Below are 25500 nucleotides of genomic sequence, written 5' to 3'. Positions count from 1 at the left end.
AGAATTACCCATGCTATAGTAAACGATGTGCATTCTCAGGGAGGTGAAGGAAGACCAAGATTTTTAAAGCAAAAAAAAATAAGGATTACGTTATCGTTTTTGAAATAATTATCCTTGGCTACAAAAATCAATAGCAAGAGTGACGCCAGTCTAAAGTTGGACAGCAGTTGCTGGGCAGATGTCCTTGCAGAAGTATTTTTTGTGCAAGGTTTCGACGGCCTTTGTGCAAGGTTGTGATTTTTATAGCCTTTTTTGTTATCAGTCTTTGTTATCTGTTTTGTTATCAGTCTCATCTGTCATACAAGCATGAAAACCCTCTATGGCCTTCCCCAGCTCTATTTGTCAAGATTTTCTTAACATTAGTGACTCCATTTTTATTCTGACCACTTTCACAGGGACTTGAGCTGTTTTACTCTCTTGGGAATGTATTAGGGAAGCAAGGTCCCCTTTGTGGCTCTGTGCTGAACACTTTACATATTTTATCTCACTCCTTGAAGTGTTGAGTACCATGATTGTACCCATTATACAGATTTTTTTTTTCTTTGAGATGGAGTTTCGCTCTTGTTGCCCAGGCTGGAGTGCAATGGTGACATCTCAGCTCGCTGCAACCTCCACCTCCCAGGTTCAAGTGATTCTCCTGCCTCAGCCTTCCGAGTAGCTGGGATTACAGGCATGCACCACCATGCCCAGCTAATTTTTAGTAGAGATGGGGTTTCACCATGTTGGTCAGGCTGGTCTCGAACTCCTGACCTCAGATGATGTGCCCACCTCGGCCTCCCAAAGTACTGGGATTACAGGCATGAGCCACCACACCCAGCTATTATACAGATTTTTAAAAGTGACACTGAACTGTAGAGCCTGGTTCAAGGAGGTCAGTGAAAAAGAGGAGGACCTGGAATTTCTGGCTGGTCTGGAGCTGAGCCTAGCGTTCCTTACCTCTAGGACCTATGCATTCTGTAGGCCCCACCGATGCATTCTGCATGCCCCATCTAGGACAGATGGAAAAGTTCTAGGTGGCCCATCCATCTCCTTGCCATGACACCTGGGTTCTGGAGACCTAAGCTCTGGAACTGATTTGCTGTATATGTCCTGGTCCAGGTTGCTTATTGTAAATTCTCTTGGCCTCAGCTTTCTTATCTTTCCAATGGGAACAATAATTCCCCAAAGCTCTGCTCTGCTCATCAGAGCTGTGGCCAGAAAGTCACAGGCCATGGATGGGAGAGCAGTTGGAAACTGTAAAGTACAGGTACCAGTGCATTAGATTCTACTGAAAGGCTTTTTCTGAAAGCCTGGTGGGAGGGTCAGAGCTCCTAACTGCCTCTCAGTGTGAAAGCTATAGGAGACTCCTAGCCACTAGCCCTTCCTCTTCCTCCCCCTCCCTTGGAGAGGAAATAGCCCAGGCTGCTTAGAGCTGACTTTCACAGCCGCTCCCTCTCCTGCATCCTGCCGGTCACCTCCCAGCAGCAGGAAGTGAGATCTCCACTCAGCCTGCCAGGCGAACAGGAAGAGGCCAGGGCATGCTAGCCAATTTCTGACTCTGCTCTGGACATGAAAGCTCCAAGTTAACCCCTTGAGCCAGCCCAGAATTCCCACCCTTGGAGCAGCAGCAGGGCATGAAATGTGAAGTCTCTTGCTCTGGGATCTCCATGACTGGCTTTTGCAAGCCTTCACCTCTCTCTGGGCCTCAATTTCCTTGTCTATAAAATGGGAGCTTATGTTATTCCTGGACTAGCTCCAAACATCACTGAATTGCTGAGAATCTCAAATAGGACAATAAGTGTTTTGACTGCCACTAAAATTAGAAAACTGTCTCTGTATTCCCTACAGTGCTCCCTGCAGAGCCATAACAGATGAAGTGCTTAGTAAAGGTCAGCAGAAGTGGTTGGAGATGGTGGATGTAGGTTCAGACGTCTATGACCTTGAACACATGACCTCATCTCTTTTTTTTTTTTGAGACGGAGTCTCGCTCTTGTTACCCAGGCTGGAGTGCAATGGCGCAATCTCGGCTCACCGCAACCTCCGCCTCCTGGGTTCAGGCAATTCTCCTGCCTCAGCCTCCTGAGTAGCTGGGATTACAGGCACGCGCCACCATGCCCAGCTAATTTTTTGTATTTTTAGTAGAGACGGGGTTTCACCATGTTGACCAGGATGGTCTCAATCTCTTGACCTCGTGATCCACCCGCCTCGGCCTCCCAAAGTGCTGGGATTACAGGCGTGAGCCACCGCGCCTGGCCGGACCTCATCTCTTACAGCCTCAGAGCCTTCATGTGTCAAAAGCAGGATAATGGCAGTACCTGCCTTGGAAGGCTGCTGCAGGGATTGAATGGGAACAGAAATGCACAATGACAATATATTATTAAAATTAGCTTGTGAATCAAAGAAGAGATGAGCAAAACAAAGTTCCTGCTCTCAAAGACTTAATGATTGTGGCAGATAGGATTCATCTCTTTGGAGCTACCTCCAGTTGATTGGCAGGGGCTGCCTAGAGGGCTGCGTAGAGGATTATAAAAACTGGATCTACTCCCAGCGGGAAGAAGGGATTGATTATTAATGCCTGCCACAGGTAGGAGTGGGGAAAGTAGCAGCAGGTGGTCAGTGCACACGCTGACCATGATCTGGTTAGACACAAAGACACACAAGCCAAGAACTCTGATTACAGGCCAGCAACTTGTTTGGGGAAGGCAGAATCAGGAGCCATTCCCCTAGCCGGTGGCATTCAAGCCAAACCTTGAAGGGTGAATGGAAGGAAGGTTACCCTGGGCAGAGAGAACAGCTTGAGCAAACATAGCGCCAGCATTCTGGCTGCAAGAAACAGACAACCCTGCCAAGGTAAAGCTTAGACAAGAAGGAAAATTTATTCTCTCTTAAAACAAGTCCAATAATGAGTGCTTTCAGGTTATTTGAGCAGCTCAGCACTGGCATCAAATTCCTTTATATTTTCTACTTTGCTGGTGTTATTGTGTCCCTCCAATTTATTTGTTGAAGCCCTAACCCCAGTTCCTCAGAATGTAACAGTATTTGAAGATAGGGTGTTGTTTTTTTTTGAGACAGAGTCTTGCTCTGTCACCCAGGCTGGAGTGCAGTGATGTAATCTTAGCTCACTACAACCTCCATCTCCCGGGTTCAAGCGATTATCCTGCCTCAGCCTCCCAAGTAGCTGGGACTACAGGCGCATGCCACCACGCCTGGCTAAATTTTTAGTAGAGACAGCGTTTCACCGTGTTAGCCAGGATGGTGTTGATCTCCTGACCTCATGATCCGCGCACCTTGGTCTCCCAAAATGCTGGGATTACAGGCATGAGCCACCATGCCCAGCCTTGAAGATAGGGTCTTTAAAGAGGTGATGAAGTTAAAACAAGGTAGTTAGGATGGGCCTTAATCCAATCCCCCTGGTGTCCTTATAAGAAGAGGAAATTTGGACACACAGAACAGCAGGGTCACTTGTGCACAGGGAAAGGCCATGTGAGGACACGGTGGGAAGATGGCTGTCTGCAAGCCATGGAGAGAGCCCTCAGGAGAAACTGCCAGAGGCATTTGAACTAGAGCAACTCCATCTTGAATACAAGCTCTGTAGAATCAGGCTGAGACCTCCTGGGCTGCATTTCCAGACAGTTAAGACGTTCTAAGTCACAGGATGAGACAGGAGGTCAGCACAAGGTACAGGTCATAAAGATCTTGCTAATAAAACAGTTGCAGTAAAGTAGCCAGCTAAATCCCACCAAAATCAAGATGGCCATGAGACTGACCTCTGTTGTCCTCACTGCTATGCTCCCACCAGTGCCATGACAGTTTACAAATGCCATGGCAACATCAGGAAGCTACCCTATATGGTCTAAAAGGGGGAGGCATGAATAATCCTCCCTTGTTTAGCATATCATCAAGAAATAACCATAAAAATGGGCAACCAGCAGCCCTTGGGGCTGCTCTGTATGTGGAGTAGTCATTCTTTTATTCCTCTACTTTCTTTTTTTTTTTTTTTTTTTGAGATGGAGTTTCACTTTTGTTACCCAGGCTGGAGTGCGATGGCGTGATCTCAGCTCACTGCAACCTCCGCCTCCTGGGTTCAGGCAATTCTCCTGCCTCAGCCTCCTGAGTAGCTGGGATTACAGGCACGCGCCACCATGCCCAGCTAATTTTTTGTATTAGTAGAGACGGGGTTTCACCATGTTGACCAGGATGGTCTCGATCTCTTGACCTGGTGATCCCCCTGCCTCGGCCTCCCAAAGTGCTGGGATTACAGGCTTGAGCCACCGCACCCGGCCTATTCCTCTACTTTCTTAATAAACTTGCTTTCACTTCACTGTATGGACTCACCCTGAAGTTTTTCTTGTGTGAGATACAAGAACCCTCTCTTGGGGTCTGGATCGGGACCGTTTTCCTATAACAAAATCAACTCTGCCAATGGCTTGATCTTGGACTTCCAGCCTCCAGAACTGTCAGGAAATAGATTTATTTTGTTAAAGCCAGCTGGTCTGTGGTATTTTGTTATGGCAGCTGGAGCAGACTCACACAGCTGGCAAGACAGCTGCAGCGGCCTTGGGAGTGGCACATGATGCCATCCCAGGATAAGGCCAAGTGTTTCCCCTTCTTGTGTGTCTTTTTTTTGTGGAGAAACATCTTTCCCAGAAATCTTCAGAAGACTTCCCTTAAGAACCTAGGGGCCAGATGCATTCACCAGGACATATTTTGGCTGTGTTAAAGACCGAGTGACAGTGACCTCAACAGGAGAGTTTTTCTCTTCTTCTCGTAACAGTCAAGGGCAGGTATGGCAGCTCCCTGGGTCCCGGACCTTGATGTCTCCTATTCTGTTGCTCCACCAAGCACTGGTTCTGCTATCAACTGCAAGATGGCTCTCTCTACCCAGCTGCAGTCCGGCCAGCAGGGTCAACAAAGCCGAGAACGTGATCTGTCTCTTTAAAGTGATGTAAGTAGTACAAATTTCTTCTTGGCCAGAACTTGGTTCAAAGCCGAGCCTAGCTGCAAAGGAGGCTGGGAAATGTAGTCTTTTATTCTGAGTGGCTATGTGCCTAGCTAAAAACTCTTTATAGAAAAGGAGGGACATGGATACTGGGGGACACTTAGCAGTCCCTACCTTACCAGAATTGGGTCACATGCCCCCACCCCTGCCCCCATCAATTCCTTGTAAGGGGAATTATCTTAGATCAATGGTCCTCAAACATGGACATGAATCAGAATCACCCAGATGGCCTGTCAAACGAATTACCATGCCCCATCCACATGGTGGCTGATTTAGTAAGTCTGAGGCCTGAGAATCTGTATTTCTGAGTTCCCTGGTGCTACTAGCCTGGAGACCACAGTTTGGGAACCAGTCTTTGGTCAACCATGATTTGCCTCCTGGGGCCAGGTCAGGGTTACATTCCCTGGGCACTTTGGAAGGGGACCCTTGGGAAACCGGGGCTCCACCTGCATGAAAGCATGGCGAGAAAGCCTGTTGATGGCAATCAAGACAGTCTCACGGAAACAGGAAGATGGGTGGTTTGGAGAGGCTATGGGGGCCAGGTGGGCTACGTCAGAGACGAGACTCCAGGTGTTGTAGGCCCAGTTTCTAAAAAGCCAGAGTCTGGCAGTAGAGTTTGACCTTTATCATGAAGGCACTGGGGAGCCACGGGAGGTTCTAAAGCAAGGAAATGCCATGATCAGATTTGTGGAGGGTACATTAAAGTAGTGGTCCTTGGCTGGGTACAGTGGCTCATGTCTGTAATCCCACCACTTTGGGAGGCTGAGGCTGGAAGATTGCTTGAGGCTATGGGTTCGAGACCAGCCTAGGCAACATAGGGAGACCCTCATTTCTATAACAATGTTTTTAAAATTAGCTGGGCATGGTGGTGTGTGCCTGCAGTCCCAGCTACTCCAGAGGCTGACGCAAAAGGATTGCTTGAGCCTAGGAGTTCAAGGCTGCAGTGAGCCATGATTGTATCACTGCACTCCAGCCTGGGTGACAGAGTGAGACTCTGTCTCTGAAAAAAAAAAGGTCCTCAAGGTCAGGTCCTCAGACCTGCTTGCACCAGAATGCAGGATTCCCAGGCATGTTCTTTAAGCATGCCTGAAGAACTTTAAAAATGCAGATTTCCAGGCATGGGAAATCTACTCCCTGGTTATGGAGACAGAAATATGTGTTGGAAACATACCCTCTCTTCCCCAAGTGATTCTGATGCACTTTGAAGTTTGAGAACCGCTGGATTAGGATGGAAGCCCTGGAGACAGAGGCCATTTCAGAGGCAATACCCGCTAGGATAGGCTGTAAGCTCCTTGAAGGCAGGGACCTTGCCTGTTTTATATCTTTCTTGTTCACTGTACCTAGAACTGTCTGGCACGGAGTAGGTTCTCAATAAGTGTTTGTTGTAGTGGAGTTAGGAACTTCAGTTGAGGTCCTGATTTTGTCATAGACTCATTCTGTGATCTCTAACAAGTATCTCCACCCTTTGTCTTTTTTTTTTTTCCCTTATCTGTAAAATGAGTTTGGAGATAATGTGTAGAACATTTGACCTTAGGATTCTTTCTGGTTGATTGATTGAGATGCTGTCCAATAAACAGGAAGCATTGTATAATGTCCCACCCTCTCCTAGCCAAAGGCCTTTCTCCCTTAAGCCACAGAGATTGTGGCAGGTGGTACCCTACCCATCCCTCCTTCCTCATCTCCTTCCCCTGGCCCAGAACAGCCAAAACAATGGGACACAAGCAGCACGTACTGAAATGACTTTTAATATCTCATGTCGCAGCAAAATTAAAAATATACAAAAAGTTTGTGGTGTACAAAAGAGTCTCAATAATGGGGCCCCAGCTTGGAGGGCCCCTCCCCCTCCTGGGGGAAGCATGGAGGGCGAGTGGGGGTCTGGGGGATGGCACAGATGTAGTAAATACCAGGAGGTGGGACCAGAAATAGGAAACAGAAGTGGACAGGGGTGAGGGCCCGTTAGGGAGGAAGAGACGACAGGGAGGGGAAGAATCACTCAGAATTGTGCTGACAGAGGGAGATTAGCCCCTCAGGCATGGCTAGTGATTCCTAGAGTTCCAGGGACATGGAGGGGAGGACCAGGGCTGTGGGTATTCTGGTGGGACCCTCAAAGGAACTGGATTCTGGTCTCACCCTGCCACCAGCTCGCTGTATGACCTTGGGCTGGCCACCTCCCGTCTCTGGGCCTGCCCCTTCAGTAAAATAGGATGCTGGATATCTAAACCATTGAGTCCCAACATGGGGTCCAGACCCTGAGGGCCTGTGAAGGCAGAAATGGGTGCCCAAGAGTGCTTTTGAGAATTTTGTATTAAGTAACCCAATAGAATGCAAATATTCCCCCACCCTCAAGCTCTAGAAGCTGACTTGAGGCCTTGGAAGCATTTATCTGCAATCAGAAGCTCAATTTGAGTTAATTTAATGTGGGAAAATGAATTCTTCTTCAAGAAATGAGGCTGGTTTGGGAGAAAAATCTCCCAAACTACAGGATCCTCAGGGAAGAAAATAATGAGGGAGCTCTGGGAACAGTTCAGATCCCTTCAAGCTATTTCATGACAGGTTCGGAAAGCCAGTGGGACTGGGGGCTACGTTTATATGAGGCCCCTCCAAGTTCAGTGGTTTAGCCCAATGGAAACCAGGCAGAAAACGGTAAGATTCAGTCTGGGGGGATTTGGGTGAGACAGAGATGGAGGAACCACCTTTCCCCTCTGGCGCCTTCTATACCCCCTCTTTGTCCCAGGGTACCCCCATTCTGAGATTATTGCAAGTGCCCCTGGGCCCCCACCCCTTCAGCCTGGCCTGGGAGTGCTCTTGCAGTGGCTATGCATAGAATAAAGGCTAGGGTTGCTGAGGAGAGGGTGGCCTCCTCCTCCAGAGGAGGGAGGGGTGGCAGAAGCCAAGCACAGGGGGTAACCTCTCTGTCCCCTGGGGAGCTTTCTGTCTCCAGAAACCAGGCCAGGCCTGGACAGGGCTTTCCGTTTCTACTCCCACATCTCCCACTGTGGAGTTCTTCCTTCCCATGCCTCTACCAGCAGCAGCCAAGGACCCAGAAATGTCCTATCCTTTCCCCAACCAGAATGGCACATTGCAGCCCCTTTCCTCTCCAGCCCCAGGGTCTCAGAAGCCTCTGTGGTTGGGAGGGGGGACTACTACCCATGCGGCTTGGCATCCACTCTGTCCCTTCCATTGTGACATCACAAAGCACTTGAATACAGAAACTGACAGCTTCACTCACCAACCTCTACTGCAGGCCCCACCACAGCTTGAACTGGGAGGGAGGCAGGAGTCAAAGGTGGCAGGGGCTGGCACAGAATGGGGCAGTTGGGTCCTGGCTTTCAGTCCACATCCTGCGCCTGGACTCCCCTGGAGCCCAATGTAGGTTCCTCCTAACCAGGGGCCCCCAAGCTGGAGAAGATTCCAGCAGCCCCTAACCCCCTGAGGCACTGGAGGGGCCTGTAGCCCTTATCAGATGATGATTCCCAAACCAGGGACCCTGTGGACCCCCAGACTTCCCTTTTTAGCTGAGAGGGTAGTGGGCTGAGTTCTCAGATAGCCAGGAGGTAAGGATTCAGGGGTGGAGTAGCAAAGTCTCAGAGGGAGCCACGACCTCTGTCCCTGACTTCCCCCGAGGGGTTTCCAGACTCCGCAGGATGCTCCAGAACCTTCTCAACATTTTGAACCATAAGTCTCAAACTGGTGGCACATGGGCCAGCAATATGAGTGGCCAGCAGTTTTCCAAAAATGTAAATGTTAGTGCCTCCAGGCAGGGCAGATACTTACTCTCCTGTTTGCCAGAGTCCCCACCATTCCCTATTGTTTCCATTACTCTTATTTTCTTTATCTCGAGGCATTTGAGTTTGCATCCCATGTACCCCTTGTCCCAGAAAACCTTCTCCCCACTGTCTGAAGCTTCTGTGGACTCCAGGCCCAGATGAATTCCAAGGAAAGAACCTGCAGAATTCGAGTACTTACGAGGGTGTTGGCTGCAAGCAAGACCTTCCCTGGATCTTCCTAGACCCCTCAGCCTTACCCAGAGACCTGGACTTTCCCCAGGCTTCGCCTTCCCTGCCCTCTGCCTTCCCCAGCTCTCATGGGTGACATGCCTCTGTGGGACACAGGTGTAGCAGGGAGCTGGCTGGGGGTAAGGCAGATTTGGGGGAGACACCAGAATGGGCAGATGAGGGTATCAAGCAAGGCCCCCTTGTTAGGGAGCCTTCTGTGGGGGAGTGGGGAGGTCTGCGCTGTTCAGCTGGGGTGACAGTTACAAGGCACGAGGCACATCAGTGCCAGGAGGCGCCGTGATGGGGTTTTGGGCCTGCAGAGGTTTGGGGAACACAATAGCCTGGGGGTCAGTTCTAAGAAAACAGGGAGATAGAAGTCTGCCCTGGAAATGGGGACACTGGTCTCCTGGGATTAGAGGTACTGGGGGCAGGGCCTGCCATATTTGGTACCCAGAGCATCCTGTTCTCTTCTGTTCCTGGCAAAATTAAGATGCACCCAAGTACCTCTCATCCCCAGGGAAATCCTAACTGCCACTGACTTCCTGTGTGACCTTTGGTGAGTCCTTGGTCCTCTCTGGGTCTCACTTTCTTCTAATAGATGTGGAGGGCAGGTGGCTTAAGGGACCCTAAGGGACCCTCGGGGACCCTCTGGGCTGCAAGGACCCTGTAGGGATTCTGGGAAGGACTGAGCATCCAGACTGGGCTGGGGGACAGGGGACAGGAGGCAGAGGACCAGGGAGTCAGTTCTGCCAGGGGAGAGACTGGCTGAGGTAGATTGTGTCACAGAAAGAAAAACAAAACAACAGCTCTAAGGGAATGGACCCTCCCTCATCTGGCTCCTCTATCCCGGTGAAAAGAAGGAACGAACCAGTGGAGCAGGGGGCCTCAGGCCTGGTCCTGAGCTCCTGGGTGGGGACTCAGTCATTAAAGGGCTGAGATTCTTCTGAGGGTGAGAAGCAGGAGAAGGTGCCTGCTGCCCTCTCCCTGATCCCTTTGACTGTGGCCATTTCTGTGCCCAGATGTCCCTGCAGGCAGAGGCCCCGAGGGAAGGGTGTGTGGGATTGAGAAGAGGTGGGGAGTGGGGGTGGAGCGAAATCCAAAAATGTGGCTGTGGCTTCCCTGCGAGCCCCAGACCATGCCAAGCCCTGCCAGCACATCCCTGCCCCTTGGGAGCCTCCTGGAGTGGTAAAGGACCCCAACTAGGTCCTCTAGAATTTCCTCTAGAATGCAGCAGCCAGATGGGCCATTTTAGGACACTGGGGAGGAGAATAACTTGCCAAGGGTGACCCTCATGCCACCTCTCTGGGCCTCAGTTTCCTCATCTGTAAGATGGGTTGATACCTCTCTTGTAGGAATGTTGTGAGCAGCAGAGAGTGTAAGTGAAACCACATGGGGTAAAAATTCCCGGCACAAAGTTGGCCCTGGAGAAACAGTCTGTTTCTGAGTTTGGGTCTGCATCCTCAAAGCTCCCGTCTCACAGAGGCTTTGTGTGTGAATTCAGCCTCCAAAGATGGATTTGGGCAGAGGACAAGCAGGATGGATGAACACAGCAGACCGGGCCTGGGTCAGCCTTGGGCTTCTCCCACCACCCATCACCCTTGAGGCCTGGTTCCTGAGGGTGCTTAGCAGCAGAAAGAAGGAAAAGCATTCTTGCTATGTTGGCAGGGCTGATGCACACACCATCTCTGCCTGTGTGCTGGCAGGAGGATTGACTTGTATCACAGTTGTTGTGCTTGTGTATATGTGGGCAATCTGGTCCTCTCTGCCTTTGGGGTCACCCTGCATCCCCAGTAATTCATCGTTGCCCATCACCTTTGGATGGGGCAGCCCAGAGTCTGGGACCTTGAAAGAGTGGCTGACACTCTGGGCCTCAGTTTCCCATTTGTAACGCAAGAGAGGCTGAACCAGGGAGGGCTAAGCACCCCTCTAATTTGCATAGTTAGGATTCTCATGGTCCACCTCACTCCAGGATCAGGTTTGCAGCTGTCCTTAACATCCGCTGCCATCCTCTCCCACCGAATGCACCTTAGTTGCTGTGGGGAGTGTGTGTGTGTGTGTGTGTGTGTGTGTGTGTGTGTGAGAGATGGGGTTCCCAGCTCTGCTAGAGGCTCTGTCCCCTCACCCCATGAAACTGCCTACTTCCCCTCTCCCATACGTCCCCTCAATCCAGGACTGGCTGTCCTAGGTGGGAGGAGGGGCCCTGGGTGAGTCCCTTGGGTACCCAGGATGTTGAAGATATTCAGGCCATGGGAATAGACCACAGGTCCTAGGGAGTCATCAGATCTAAGGCAAAACAAGTCAGTTTCCCAGATGCCACCCCAGGGAGCCCCATTTGCAGGGTGGCTGAGAGCCAGGATTCATGTCACGTCCCAGAGCTATTTTTTTCCAGCTGGGAACCAGTTGGCAGCTGAAATGTCTCAGGGGTTCTGAGGACAATTTCCTTTTAGAAAGATGGCTGTGGACCAAGGTAACAGGGGCCTAGAGCTCCCATGAGCCTCAGAAGTCTAGAATCAGAGCACCCATTCCTAGAAAATTCCATTCACACTGGGTTCTAGAACCCTTCTCCCCCACCACCATGGCAGGTGCTAGAATCCCCCACAGCAGAGCAGCAGGGCTCCAGTGTCCTCCCTCCTTACAGCAGAATACACAGATCAGAGCAGCTCCCTGGGACATTTGATCAGACTAGCACTCTAGAACTCAATCTAGAACTAAGCGTGCTTCTGGATTGGTTCCTCTGATAAATGTGCTAAAACCTCACCTGCACTTGAGCCCAGGGATCTTCCCAGGCATCTTATCTGCTGTGTTGAAGACCTGCATCTAGAAGCCATATTCCAGGTGCTCATCTAGAACAAAGAATGTTTCCTTGAAACATTTCACCCAAGGTGTGTGGAACCTCATCCTTCACAGAGCCCACAACAAGAGACGTGTCCTGAGGAGTTCATTCTTATTTGCTATGTTCTGGATTGCAGGTTCCCCTCCCCCAAGCCTCCTACCCCTCCATGCTTCTGCCAGCCTAGACCCCCACAGTTCTTTCTCCTATCCATCTCTAGCACTGCCAGCCCCCCGCCCCAACACCCTGCCCCACCCCAGCTCCCTCCTTCAGCTCCCTCTTGCCCTGGCTCCAGGCCTCAGACCCTCCAGGACCCATGCCATCCTGTCCACATGATGCTCCAACCTCACCCCATCCCTTCTACGGCTTCCTCCATCCTTCTCCGAGGTGTCCTCCCACCACAGAGGCAGCCCACTCCCCACAACCCCCGAGGAGCACAGGGTCTGGGTCATGGACCCCAGACAGTGCCCTTTCTCTGGCAGGTCCAGCAGGGGTGACACATGGGCAACGCCAGGCAGGGGAGAGGTGTGGAGGCCCCACAAAAGCAGGGCAGCTGGAGAAGTGTAGCACCAGATGATTCCCCGGGCCCTGGGTCAGGGGAATTTAGGGAATGGGCCACAAGGCTGAAAATGGGGCCCAGGGCTGGGGCCTCCGCAAGGCTGCCCCCTCCCATGAAAGAACCCAAGAGTGGGGCCACTCTACCCTCGGACCAATCGATCCACTCCCCCTTAGCCTGGTGGCCCTGAAATTCTGGGCTCAACACTGTGGCTGATGTGGGATCAGCCAAGCCTGTCCCTTTTGTGCAGGGACACTGTAGCCTACACTGTGGTCTCATACTCCAGAAGCTCCTGGGAGGTCCCCACACTCCGGTACTGCAACCGGGGCGTGGCAGGCGAGGAGTACTCCAGTGCCAGGATGGTCTTCCGGAGCCGGCGGTCAATAAAATGAGCATCCCACGCCGGGTACTTCTTGCGAGGCAAGTCAATCCGGATGACAGGCCCCTCTGTCCGCAAGGTGCGGGCCACTGGTGTGGGAGGCAAGCCAGGCCGAACCTGGAAGACAGGTGGTGTGGGGGTCCCCGCACGCTCCCCCCCGGAGGCCCCATCCCGCTCGGCACCTGTAGTCCTCGGCAGGGACCTGGGGGGACTTGTGATGGCGTCAGCAGGTGGGCCACAGGGCTCGGAGGCCTCACGGAAGATGCAGCCAGGCGTCTGGGGACCCAGCATGGGCCCGTTGGGGTGCAGGAGACAGTAGTAGACACACATGAAGAATATGCCCAGTGCAAAGCTGGATGCCACCACGCAGACCATGATGAGCGAGTGGAAGTCGGTGGAGAAGTTGCGGCTGGAGTACCAGAAGCCGGTGAGCACGGCGTTCTCCAGCAGGACGATGCAGTGGTAGAGGGTCATGCGGCGGCGGCTGCGGCCCTCCTTGACGTTGAACCAGCAGAAGATGTAGATGATGCCCACCACCATGTTGTAGATGATCTCCTCCCACTTGGACATGCAGAAGTCTGTCTCTCCTTGGATGACCCAGAAGGTCATGACGCACCAGTGGGCCACGATGAAGATGCCAAAGTAGAGCTTGTAGACGCTGGCGAAGAGCGCGAAGGCCAGGCTGCGGGCGGCAATGGTGAACAGGTGCCACAGCACCTGGGCCACAGCGCCCTTGTAGGACAGCGGCCGCTTGTCGTCCCGTGAGTCCCGCAACACCTTCTGATAGGAGGCCAGCGTCCAGGCCAGAGACACGAGGGAGGCGGAGGTGGACAGGGCTGTGGAGACAGGGCAGGGGCGGTGTGGGCTGGGTTAGGGGCGGGCTCGGGTTGGGGTCTGGGAAGTGGGGAGGGTTCTGGGTCAGGAGCGGTTCTGGGTTAGGAGGGTTCTGGGTCGGGAAAGGGTCTGTGGATCAGCAGGGGAGTGGGGAAGGTTTGGGAGGTGGGGAGCTTCAAGAGCAATGATGAGGTGTGGTGAGGGTGCACAGGACTGGGTACTTCTGCAGGGTGGGAGCATAAAGGGAGGTGAAGATGGGGGATTGGTCTCCATCTAGGACTCTGGTGTGGGGCTGTCAGGGTTCAGGGGTCTTGGTGGGATGCTGGGAAATGAGGGTCCAGGACTCTGGGAGTGGAAGGGGAGGTGAAGAGGAGGTCATGATTAGGGTGTGGAGCAGCGAGGAGGGGCCGTTAGACGTCGTGGGCCACCAGGAGGAGGCCAGGCATGGAGAGGAATACCTAGAGCTGAGCAGAGCTGAGGGGCGGGGTCGGAGAGACCCAAGGTGCGAAGCGCTATGATTGGGACCCAGTATCTGGGCAAGGGATCCCCGGAGCCCTGAGGGGTGGTGATAGTCTTTTGGGACACTGAGGATGGGTTAGGCAGGGACTGGGTGGGAAGAACATGGGGTGCATCAGGGAGACAGAGGGATGTGGTTTTTCTCTGACATTGAGGGCTTGGCCTGGTCTGTCATTATGGAAGGGGCAGGGTGGGAGATTAACAGGGCCTGTAGGGAGGAGGAGGGGATGTGTGCCAGGAGTAGGCCTGGGAGGGCCCTCTGAGGCCCCCCAGTGAAGAGGTCAACTCTCTGGAAACTGATGGTGATTGGTCAGGTCTGTGAGGCAGGCGGGGGTCCCCCAGTTGATGCAGGCTGGGATCAGGTTGGGGAATGAAGGGGGCAGAGGATTCCCCAGAGGGTCTGAGGTGTTTGGATGGGAAATGGGGTTTAGTTGGCTCTGGCAACGGGGAAGGGACAAGGGCAGGAGCACCCAGGGGGCCTGATGGGTGGCGAGGGAGTGGAGGGGCCGTGTCCCTCCTCACTCTGAGGGTAAGTGGGCCATCGAAGGGGACGCAGGGGTCTCCAGAGGCCTGGAGGGTGGTGAGGGTAGAAGGGGCGAGCCTCCCTAAATCCTGACTGAGCCCTGAGCTGGGGTGGGGAAGCGCACAGGACATCCCCAGGGAGCCTGAAGCAGGGAGAAAGGCCCGGTGGGGCGGTCCCAGGCGCGGAGGGTGAAGGGGCGGGCTCACCCGGCAGCAGGTCGGGCGCGCCCCCGCGGTGCACGAGCAGGCTGAGCTGCAGCACGAGCTGCGGCGCGCTGCGCAGGAAGGTCTCCAGCAGGCGCAGCATGCTCACATCGGCGCTCTCGAACAGCATCCGCCAGTAGAAGTGGCGCCGCAGCCGCTCCCCGCGCCAGCGGCTCTGCAGCCCCAGGTACAGGGCGCGCAGGTACCTGCGGGAAGGACGCGGTGCTCAGGCTCCCGCGCGCTGGCTCCGCTCGCTCCGTCCCACCCGCCCGAGCCGCCCGCAGGCTCAGGGGGCAAGTCACTCCCTCGGCTGAGCCTGTTTCCTCAACTGTGAAATGGGCATTTCGAAAGGATCCCTTTATGGGGCTGCCGTTGAGGAGCACTGAATGGACTCATTAGCTTAGAGAGAGAGGACTGGCACTAAGTCAAGCCTTTAACGCAACAGCAGCATCACCATTGTTCCTATAACGGGTTGGAGCGTGCTTTCTTTGCAGGGTTACTGACACCTTAGACCGCCCTGAGCTTACAATAGCCCTGTTACCCGTCCTTTATTTTATTTTAGAGATGGGGTCATTCTAAATTCCAGTCACCCAGGCTGGAATGCAGTAGTGTGATCTTAGCTCACTGCAACTTCAAACTCCTGGGCTTAAGGAATCTTCCCAACTCAGCCTCCTGAGTAGCTGGGACTATAGGCATGTACCGCTACACCAGGCTAATTTTTAAATTATTTTCTGGCTATATTGCCCACGCTGGTCTCGAACTCCTGGCCTCGCCTCAAGCGATCATCCTGCCTTGGCCTCCCAGGGTGCTGGGATTATAGGCATGAGCCACCACACACGGCGCACAATCCCCATTTTGTAGAAGAGAAAACTGAGACCCAGAGAGAGATGTCATTTATCCAAGGTCACACAGCTAGGAAGCAGTAGAACCAGGATTCAAATCCAGTCATTCTGGCTTCAGGGCCGGCGCTCTAACCATTAGGCAACACTGCCTCTGACTGCAAACCATAAAAAGTTTTGCTCACATAGGTTCCTTCCAGGAACAGTCCCTACTGCCTGGTGCCAGCCCCAGTTCTGTTGCCACCAGTGGCTCCCTGGCCTGTTCCCCAACCTCACCTCTCGGTGCCCAGCTCTCGCCCCAGGGTGTAGGGAAGGTGCTCACAGATGCTTTTCCTTGGCATTTGAAACTGCTGCTTCCTCTCATGCCACTTTTCCCAACAAACAACATGTTTCTTCATGGCCACTCTGCACCGGTCACAGATGCCAGAGCTCACAGTGTTCTCCCTCCTCGCTGAGGTTTTGTACCTCTTGTTTCCTCTCCCTGAAACTCCCTGACCTGTCCCCTAACCCCATCCCGGCCCCAAACCGGGACTCTTGCTTTTCTTCCAAGGCTCAGCTTTTAAATACAATTTTGTCCATAAAGCTTGCACTGACCACCTTCCACCTTGGGTAGGGGCCTCTCCCAGGCTTCCATCTAATCTAGCTAGCACTTGTCACAGTGGGTTGTAACTGCCCGGTTATGTGCGCCTCTTCCCCCATGCTGTGAGTACTTGGAGAATGACTAGGTTGGCTTGCTAACTGCTGGGTCCTCAGTTCTTAGCACACAGTAGGTGCTTAATCCATGTGAGCTGAATGAATGAAAGTGTGTATGACTGCAGGCTTGTTGAACTGAATGGAACTCTAGTAACCCTATAGAGGATATAGAAGGGACTCTGATGTCCTGAGATCAATCCCTGACTTGGCTTCTAATTTACTGTGATATTTTGAGCAAGACCCTCTCTGAGCCCTAGCCCTAGTTAATCCCTCCCAAAGTGGCAGTGAGGGTCAAATGAATGAAAAGAAACTGCACACTATCAAGTTCAGTGCCCGTGTAGGGTGAGAGGGGACCTATCCACACAGATCTCTGGGTCTGATTTATCCTTCTGCCCTGTTTCCTTGCCCAGAAGCTCCATTCATGCAGCCACAGACCCTGCCACCTTCCTTGCGCCCTCCCCAGATCCCCAAACTTTCTGATTCACAGGGACAGGCACGCCCTTTTTTTTTTTTTTTTTTTTTTTGAGACGGAGTCTTGCTCTGTCGCCCAGGCTGGAGTACAGTGGCGCGATCTTGGCTTACTCTGAGATCCCAGGGATCTCTGCCTCTGCCTCCCAGGTTCAAGTGATTCTCCTGCCTCAGCTTCCCAAGTAGCTGGGACTATAGGTGTGCACCACCATGCCCAGCTAATTTTTGTATTTTTAGTAGAGATGTGGTTTCACCATACTGGCCAGGCTGGTCTTGAACTCCGGACCTCATGATCCGCCCACCTTGGCCTCCCAAAATGCTGGGATTATAGGTGTGAGTCACCATGCCAGGCCAAGCACACCCTTTGCTGCAAACCAGAGGGCTCCTCCAAAAGTGGCCTTCCCAGGAAGCTGGGGGTGGGGTGTGTGTAGGGGGAAACCTTTACACAGATTCTGTGACCCCACTGCCTGGATCTGAAACTGGGGAGTCAGGGATTTGGGGTCTATTCCCAGGGTGAAGTGCCGGTACTTCCAGGATGTTGTTTGGGAGCCAGAGGACTCACTCTATTCACAGCCCAAAGAAGGAAATCACAGTGCTCCCTGGATGTGGGGCCAGCTGATACCCAGTTTCCTCAAATGAGTGTACTGGTCTTACCAGCTGCGTGGCCCTCTCTGGGCCTCAGTTTCTCCCTCTGCCAATGAAAGGGATGGATTTGATGACTCTGAAGATTTTTTCAGAGTGAATATTCTGGGACTATCTCTGCAAAATGTGGCCAGAAACATCCTGTTTAGGACCCTCTTCCCCATCCCTGGCTCATCTGGCATGTCTATGGTGTAAACACACCGTCAACATAACAAATGACAGGATTGGCAGCCAGGATGGGAAGGGGGCTGCTCCCTCAGGAGCTGACTCAGGAAATGCAAAGCCCCCTCTCTCCAACTGTCCTATGCCATGCTGGAATTCCTTCAGCCATTTCCAGACTGCTGCATCTATACCCATGGCTCACACGCTTCCCAGGACAGGGACCTCAGCTTCCGAGCAGCTCCAGGGCTGGCTTGTGTTTCTTCTGATGAGCAGAAATTTGTCTCCCTGTATCTTCCGTTTTCTGGACTCCCGCTTACCCCACACATAAGGATCCCTGCAGCCAGAATGATTCATTCATGTAGCAGGTGGATTTTGACCACCTGCTCTGTGCCAGGCTGTGTGCCAGTATGTATCTCCCTGTCCCATGGAAGAGAGACAAGATAGAAGGTGAAATAATGCTACAACATGCCTTGGAGGGAAGAAACATTTGATCTCAGTTTTAAAGCATGGATTGGCATTTGAAGGCACACAAGAGATGGAAAGGCATTCCAGGTGGAAGAATCAGCTGAAGCAAAGGCTCAGAGGCCTGAAAGAATTTGGCCTTTTAAGGGAATGGCCAGAGGTTTAGTGGGCCTGAACGGGGGCCGGGGGGAGGGGTGGTTTAATGGGCAGGGGCATAAGAAGACTAGAATTGTGAAGGGCATCAAATTCCGGACTGAAAAGTTCGGATTTTATTCTGTATCTGAATGCCATCCCAGAATCGGGGTGATGTGCTTGGCTCTGTGGCTTAGAAAGCTTGCTGTGGAGGCTGGCTTGGAGGAAAGCCAGGATTACAGGGCTGAGCTAAGGCAAGGGAGAGAGGAGGGGCAGAGAGAGATCTGGAGGTGGCCAGAGGTGGGGACTGGGGGAGAAACCAAGATGACCCCTAGAACTTCTGAGGGCCTAGAACACAGGCTGTCTTTCCTAGCCACCATCGCCCCTGCCATCACATTCCCTTCCCCTTCCTGGGGCTCTGGCTTTGACTAAGAAGGAGAGACCAGCTGGTCCAATGTGAAGGGGCCTGGGGAGTTGGGGGAGGGTGACACCTTGGAAGTTTCTCTCAGGCTGGAAGACCATCTGTTTCCGGGCCCGGGTCAGCATGAGAGAGGCCCTGGCCCCCAGCCAGCATCCATCACCACCTGACGAGCGGCCTACCCACCTCCCTGCCCACTCCTGCCCCTCCTCTGCCAGCTCCCAGCTAACTGCAGACAAAGGGCTCACACAGCCCAGGGCCACTGTGGGCAGGAGCAGGGATGGGGGAAGAGAAGAGAGGAGGCCTCTGAGTCCCAGGAATGTGGGGTCAGCGGGGAGTGTGGAACGAGCACGCTGTCGTCTGGGGATAAAAGGCCTGGGTCCTGCCTCACTCTGCCCCTTTTGGCAACAGGACCAAAACTGTGGCCGTTTTTTCCAGCCGGCATGAAAAGCTCGCTGCCAAGGGCCTGTGAGATTTTCATGGGCCTAGGAAAATGTCTGAAGCCTGAAAAAAAAATTGGCTCGAAAACACAGGGAAAAACTATAGAATCAAAATTAATAAATGTTTAATTAAATGTCTGCAAAACAGAACATGATGTCAGCCAGTCAACTACAATTTGGCCTTTATCTGGTCATATATAATTTACATGAGGTGTTTGATGTAGCTGCATTTTAATATGCTTCATAGATGAGGGGCCCGCAAAGATCTTAAAACAGTCCTGCCCAGGACATGCAACCTCATTTCCCTGGCCCTCAGTTTCCCCTTCTCTAAAATGGGGCTGGCACTTGCCATTCTGCCTACGACAGAGCCACTGAGGTAAGGATGAGGGAGGAAAGGTAGCAATGGCTGGCGTGTGCCTTTGATTCCCAGCCCTGTCCCGGACGTGCTGTGTGACCTTGGGCAGTCTCTCTGCTTCTCTGAGCCTTATTTTCCTCCTTGTTGTGAGCATTAAATGAGTGATGGGGCAGGGTGCGGTGGCTCACACCTGTAATCTCAGCAGTTTGAGAGGCCTAGGTGGGTGGATCTCTTGAATCTAGGAGTTCGAGACCAGCCTGGGCAACATAGTGAATCCCTGTCTACACACACACACACACACACACACACACACACACACACACACACACACACAGGCAATGAATTTAAAAATAGTTTATAAACTCTAAAGGGTGTTCATAGAGAGGGTAGCATACACTGGGCAGAGTCCTCTGGCTCCTCCTCACCACCAAGCAACCTCTCTTGAAACCTTCTCCAGGAAGTCCACCCTATCTCACATCCCACTCTATTTGAAATGAAGTTGAAAGAAGCTGATCTTCACCCAAGAGAAGAACACCCCATCTCAGGGAATGGAATCCAGATTGGGAGATTGGGGGTGGTGTACATCAGATCTTCTCCAAAATGTATCCCCAGGGCAGGTGTGGTGGCTCATGCCTGGAATCCCAAACATTTTGGGAGGCCAAGGCGGGAGGATCACTTGAGCCCAGGGGTTCAAGACCAGCCTCGGCATCATAGAGAAAACCCCATCTCTACAAAAACAATAAAAATCGGCCAAGTATGGTGGTGCGTGCCTGTAGTCCCAGCTACTCAGGAGGCTGAGGCAGGAGGATCACTTGACTCCAGGAGTTCGAGGCTGCAGTCAGCCATGACTGCACCACTGCACTCCAGGCTGGATGACAGAGTGAGACTCTGTCTCTAAAAAACAACAATGAAATCCCCAGTCTGTCCATGTCTCCTCTGCTACCACCTGTGCAGGCCACAGTCATCTTGCCTGGGTGACCACGTCAGTCTTCTGTGTGGGCTGCCCGCATCCACTCCTGCCTCCCTACAGTCCATTCTCCACATGGCAACCAGCGGGGTATTTTTAAAACCTGTCAGATCATGTCATTCCCCTTCACAAAGCCTTCCAAGGGCCTCCCATCACACTTGGAATAAAACCCACGCTTCTCCCCTTGGCGTGCAGGCCCTAAACCATCTGGCCCTGCCTGTTTCTCTCACCTCATCTCAAACCACTGTCCCACTTGTTCCTGACACTCCAGATGCGCTGGGGGTTCCTAAAACCCAGCCAGACTTGTCCCTGGCTCGGGACGTCTGCTCTTGCTCTCCCTGGAACACCCCTTTCCCAGATCCTCCCGTGGCTGGCTCCTCATCAGCTCACACCTTCTCAGAGAGGCCTCCCCGGCCACCCTTGCCAACTCACGCTATCTACCACACCCCCCTGTCTTATCTGCTTCTTAACCTACACTATGAAATCACCGTTTATTTATTTATTTTCCATTCTCCCACTGTGAATCCATGAGGACAGGGACCTTGTCTGTCTTGGTCACCCTGTGTCCCCAGCATCAGTGCCTGTAGAATAGGCACTGATGCATTATAGAGGAGGCATTGACTATTTGCTGAATGAATAAATGTGAGTATATGTGTGTATCTCCCTCTTGACCTTACAGGGCTCTGGGGTTTCTCTGCTTGATTTTGCAAAGAGCTAGGACACCCCACAGGTTCCTTCTGCCCTCGCTGACTCATTCTTGTCCTTCTTCCAGCAGGGAGCCCCCCTGATGCCCCTCTAGCGCAGTTAGGCCTCGCTTTCTCTAACAGCTCTCAGACTTGAACTGTGTGAGGCCTGGAGTGGGTCAGACCCCGCAGTCAGTGCTGTTAACCTAACAGGCAACTTCTGCTGTCCCCATTTTATAGATAAGGAAACAGAGGCCCTCAGTCTGTTTGGGATCTAATTTACTGACCCCCAGTGTTGTGCTCAGAGAAGCAGCTTGTCCAGGAAGAAACTGGCAGAGCAGATGAGTGTAAATTGCTGGGGGTGGGAGTGGGAGGAAAAAGCCACGCCTGTCGAGGAGAGTGGAAGTAGAGTATGAAATCCGTCCTGTCAGGGACCCAAAAACCTGCCTCTTCTGAACCCCACTGCCTCCGTGAACAGGTAGCAGGGTTGAGAAGTGAATAGGGGCTCATTCTCTTCCCCCCAGGCCCATCCAACCCTCCCCACAGGAAGTTTCCACTATCCCATAGTCCCCCAGAGTTTGGGGGCTGCTCTCTAATGGGCAGAAAGGGAAAAGGACAAAGGGATCCTATGTTCTTGAGAAGCCAGCAAGCTTCCGGCAGCATCTGTGTCACCCCATCTCTCTCCAGTTCTTTGCTCCTGAGTCACCCCAAGTCTCTGATTCTAGGTTAGAGTTTCTGGCCTGCGCCTCAGTACATTCAGATAGTCAAACCTGGGTCCAATCCTGGACCCATCACCTTGACCTCAGATCCTCAGTCATTGTCTCTGTCTGTCTGTGGCTCAGATCAGGCTATCGTGTCTGTCCCTTGAGTGCAGGGCCAGCCTATTTATCATTCCTGTATTTCTGTCGGGAATCTGTCAGTCAGTCAGTCTCACCCCGGGATCCCGGCTCAGCCTCTGTCTCAGTTCCAGAATCCTGGAATCCTGTCCCTTGGACTGTGGGTCACATAGTCTCTGATACATGTCCTGTTGGTCTGACCCTGTGATCCTGGGTCAGCCTGTCTGAACTTAGAGGCCAGGAGCTCCAGTCTCTGTCCCCTGGATGCCAGAGAGCCTGTCTGTCCTGTGAATATGAGGTCTGTTTTTCTGTCTGTGTCTTAGATGCTGGACCTGCTTGGAGGTCTGCCTGTGTCTTAGATGCTAGATCTTCTTGGAAGTCTGTCTGTGTCTTGGATGCTGGGTTGGCTTGGTGGTCTATCTGTCTGTCTGTGTCTTAGATGCTGGGTTGACCTGGTGGTCTGTCTCTTGATACTGGGTCTGTTTGGTGGTCTGTCTGTCTGTGTCTTGGAAGCTGGGTCTGTTTGGTGGTCTGTCTGTCTGTGTCTTGGATACTGGATCTGTTTGGGGTCTGTCTGTCTCTTGGATACTGGATCTGTTTGGTGGTCTGTCTGTGTCTTGGATGTTGGATCTGTTTGGTAGTCTGTCTGTGTCTTGGATGTTGGATCTGTTTGGTGGTCTGTCTGTGTCTTGGATGCTGGATCTGTTTGGTGGTCTGTCTGTGTCTTGGATGCTGGATCTGTTTGGTGGTCTGTCTGTGTCTTGGTTGCTGGATCTGTTTGGTGGTCTGTCTGTGTCTTGGATGCTGGATCTGTTTGGTGGTCTGTCTGTGTCTTGGATGCTGGATCTGTTTGGTGGTCTGTCTGTGTCTTGGGTGCTGGATCTGTTTGGTGGTCTGTCTGCGTCTTGAGTGCTGGATCTGTTTGGTGGTCTGTCTGCGTCTAGGGTGCTGGATCTGTTTGGTGGTCTGTCTGCGTCTTGGATGTTGGATCTGTTTGGTTGTCTGTCTGCGTCTTGGATGTTGGATCTGTTTGGTGGTCTGTCTGCATCTTGGATGTTGGATGTGTTTGGTTGTCTGTCTGCGTCTTGGATGTTGGATCTGTTTGGTGGTCTGTCTGCGTCTTGGATGTTGGATCTGTTTGGTGGTCTGTCTGTGTCTTGGATGCTGGATCTGTTTGGTGGTCTGTCTGTGTCTTGGTTGCTGGATCTGTTTGGTGGTCTGTCTCTGTCTTGGGTGCTGGATCTGTTTGGTGGTCTGTCTGCGTCTTGGATACTGGATCTGTTTGGGGTCTGTCTGTCTCTTGGATACTGGATCTGTTTGGGGTCTGTCTGTCTCTTGGGTGCTGGATCTGTTTGGTGGTCTATCTGTGTCTTGGGTCTGCTTGGTGGTCTGTCTACCTGTGGTCTGCTTGGTGATCTGCCTGTCTGTGTCTTGGATGCTGGATCTGCTTGGTGGTCTGTTTGTCTGTGATCTGCTTGGTGGTCTGTCTGTAGTCTGGTGGTCTGTCTGTCTGTGTCTTTCAGTCCCTCGGCTGCTTGGTCCATCTGCTGATTTGTTGCTCAGCCTGTGGCTTGGCGTGACTTCCAGTTTTCCGGCTGCCCTCCCCTTCCTGCTCCTCCTCTCCCTGACTCTGGGTCTCTCTCTGTCTGTCTGTGTCTCTCACATCCTCAGCTCCTCCATCTGTCGGTCTCTGCATTTCCGAGTGTGTGTTCTCGCCCCTCCCCACTCCCCCTCACAGCTCTGGGCCAAACACACGGCAGCTTCCAGCGGCTCCCCCGCTGCCTCTCCATCCAGGAACCACCCTCATGCTGGCTAGCTCCCTGGTCTCAATGTGATGCAGGCCAGGGTCTGCAGACCCCTTCAGAGTGAACAGGGCAGGGTTGGGAGGCAGATGTGAAAGGGCTGATGGACAGGGGTAGGACATCCCCCCAGCTGAGCCCATAGCTAGTGTGTAGGTCTGCAGGGGGACAGTGTGCAGGGGTTACTAATCAGGATAACAGCTCACATTTACTGAGTCCCAACTGGATGACAGGCTGTGCTGAGACTTTTATACATATGAATGTGTCCATCCCTCTTAACAAATCTTTGAAGTGGGTACTGCCATTATCCTTATTTCACCGATGAGAAATAGACCTAGAAAGGGACCAGAACTTGTCCAAAGTCACACAGCAAGTTAGTGCCAGATCTCAGACTCGGCCCCGGCTCTTCATGGCCTCCTGAGCCAGAGCAGGATGAGGAAGGACAAGTCTCATTCCATGGCATTCCCCTGCCGCCTCGGCTGCCTACCATGACAGCTTCCCTCGCATGGAGGGTGTGCAGCACGGCCGCCCGGGAGGACCTTGGTAAGACCCCAGTAAGACGTAATGGACCCCAGGCTTCATTTGAGATTATGTGGATTTACAGAAAACTGGGAGGGGGCAAAATAGTAAGTGGAGATTTTCCCAGGTGATTCTGGGGAAGCCCAGCTCCTCAGCTGGCCTCAATCTTCCTCTATAAAATAGGCCTAAGTAACTGATTCTTATCTATACCAAGGAGTTCATCAAGCCCCTCCCCACCCATCCAATTCTGATAACATTAGCGCTCCACAGCTATGTCCTGAACCCAAGTCCTTCTCTTTACCACAGTGTCACCACCCTGGGCCAAGCCACCCCATTCCAGCAGCCTCCCTGGGGTGCTCGCTCCCATCCTTGCCCTCTTCAAGTCTGGTCTTCACACAACAACAGGGGGATCTTGTAAACTCCCAGGTCAGCTCAGGCCACACTCCCTACTACTTGTTTTTTTGAAATGAAGTCTCGCTCTGTTACCCAGACTGGAGTGCAGTGGCATGATCTCGGCTCACTGCAACTTCCACCTCCCAGCTTTAGGCAATTCTCGTGCCTTAGCCACCTGAGTAGTTGGGATTACAGGTGTGCACCACCATGCCCAGCTAAATTTTGTGTTTTTAGTAGAAACAGGGTTTCACCATGTTGGCAAGGCTGGTCTCAAACTCCTAACCTCAGGTGATCTGCCTACCTCAGCTTCCCAAAGTGCATGAGCTACCACACCTGGCCCCCACTACTTTTAAAATAAACTCCTCACCATGACCTTTGAAACCCAGGAGGACACAGCCTTTGTCCCTTTCCTGCCACCTCCTCCTCTCCCTCAGCTCCTGTTCCTGAACACACCAAGCTCACTCCAGCCCCAGAGCCTCTGCCTGGAAAGGTCCTCACTAATACCTGTCAAACTCTCATTCTCCCATGTCAGCTCAGTGTGACTTCCTCAGAGAGCTTTCCCAGCTGCCCCGCTCACCATTGCCTGCAACCCTGCAAAGCACTTCTGCAGTCCCTCTGGTCACTTTCTGTCATGTTACCCTGATTTTTAGGTAACACATATCACAACCTGAAACCATCTCATTTACTTGTTTACATATTTATTGCCTGTCTTTCCCCCAGCACTGCAGGTTCCATGAGCGTGGGGACCACATCCGTCGTGTCCTTTGCTACATGCCCAGTGCCTGGCACATCATTAATGCACAGTCATTTGTCAAGTGAGTGAATGAATGAAGAGAGTGAGTATATTTTTTTTTAGTGGAGTTTCACTATTGCCCAGG

The 25500-nt window shown here is 52.5% G+C and overlaps 1 protein-coding gene across 1 annotated transcript in view; it reads right to left on the bottom strand.

Annotated features, from left to right (window-relative positions):
• Positions 1 to 6702: 6702 nt before the first annotated feature.
• Positions 6703 to 25500, bottom strand: part of XKR7 (XK related 7) — a 34200-nt gene continuing 15402 nt past the window's right edge. Inside the window, exons 2-3 of the mRNA XM_012455216.2 lie at positions 14818 to 15020; positions 6703 to 13574 (exon numbers count right to left, since the gene is read on the bottom strand). Of these exons, the coding sequence (XP_012310639.1) occupies positions 12622 to 13574; positions 14818 to 15020 (1156 nt within the window). The 3' untranslated portion in view covers positions 6703 to 12621. The remainder of the gene's footprint in view (positions 13575 to 14817; positions 15021 to 25500) is intronic.

Source organism: Aotus nancymaae, unplaced genomic scaffold (assembly GCF_030222135.1).
Source record: "Aotus nancymaae isolate 86718 unplaced genomic scaffold, 86718_ANA_hifiasm-v0.15.2.pri h1tg000029l, whole genome shotgun sequence".
NCBI classification, from domain to species: domain Eukaryota; kingdom Metazoa; phylum Chordata; class Mammalia; order Primates; family Aotidae; genus Aotus; species Aotus nancymaae.
Note: the sequence above shows the minus strand (reverse complement) of the source record. Positions and strands in the feature narration are given on the sequence as shown.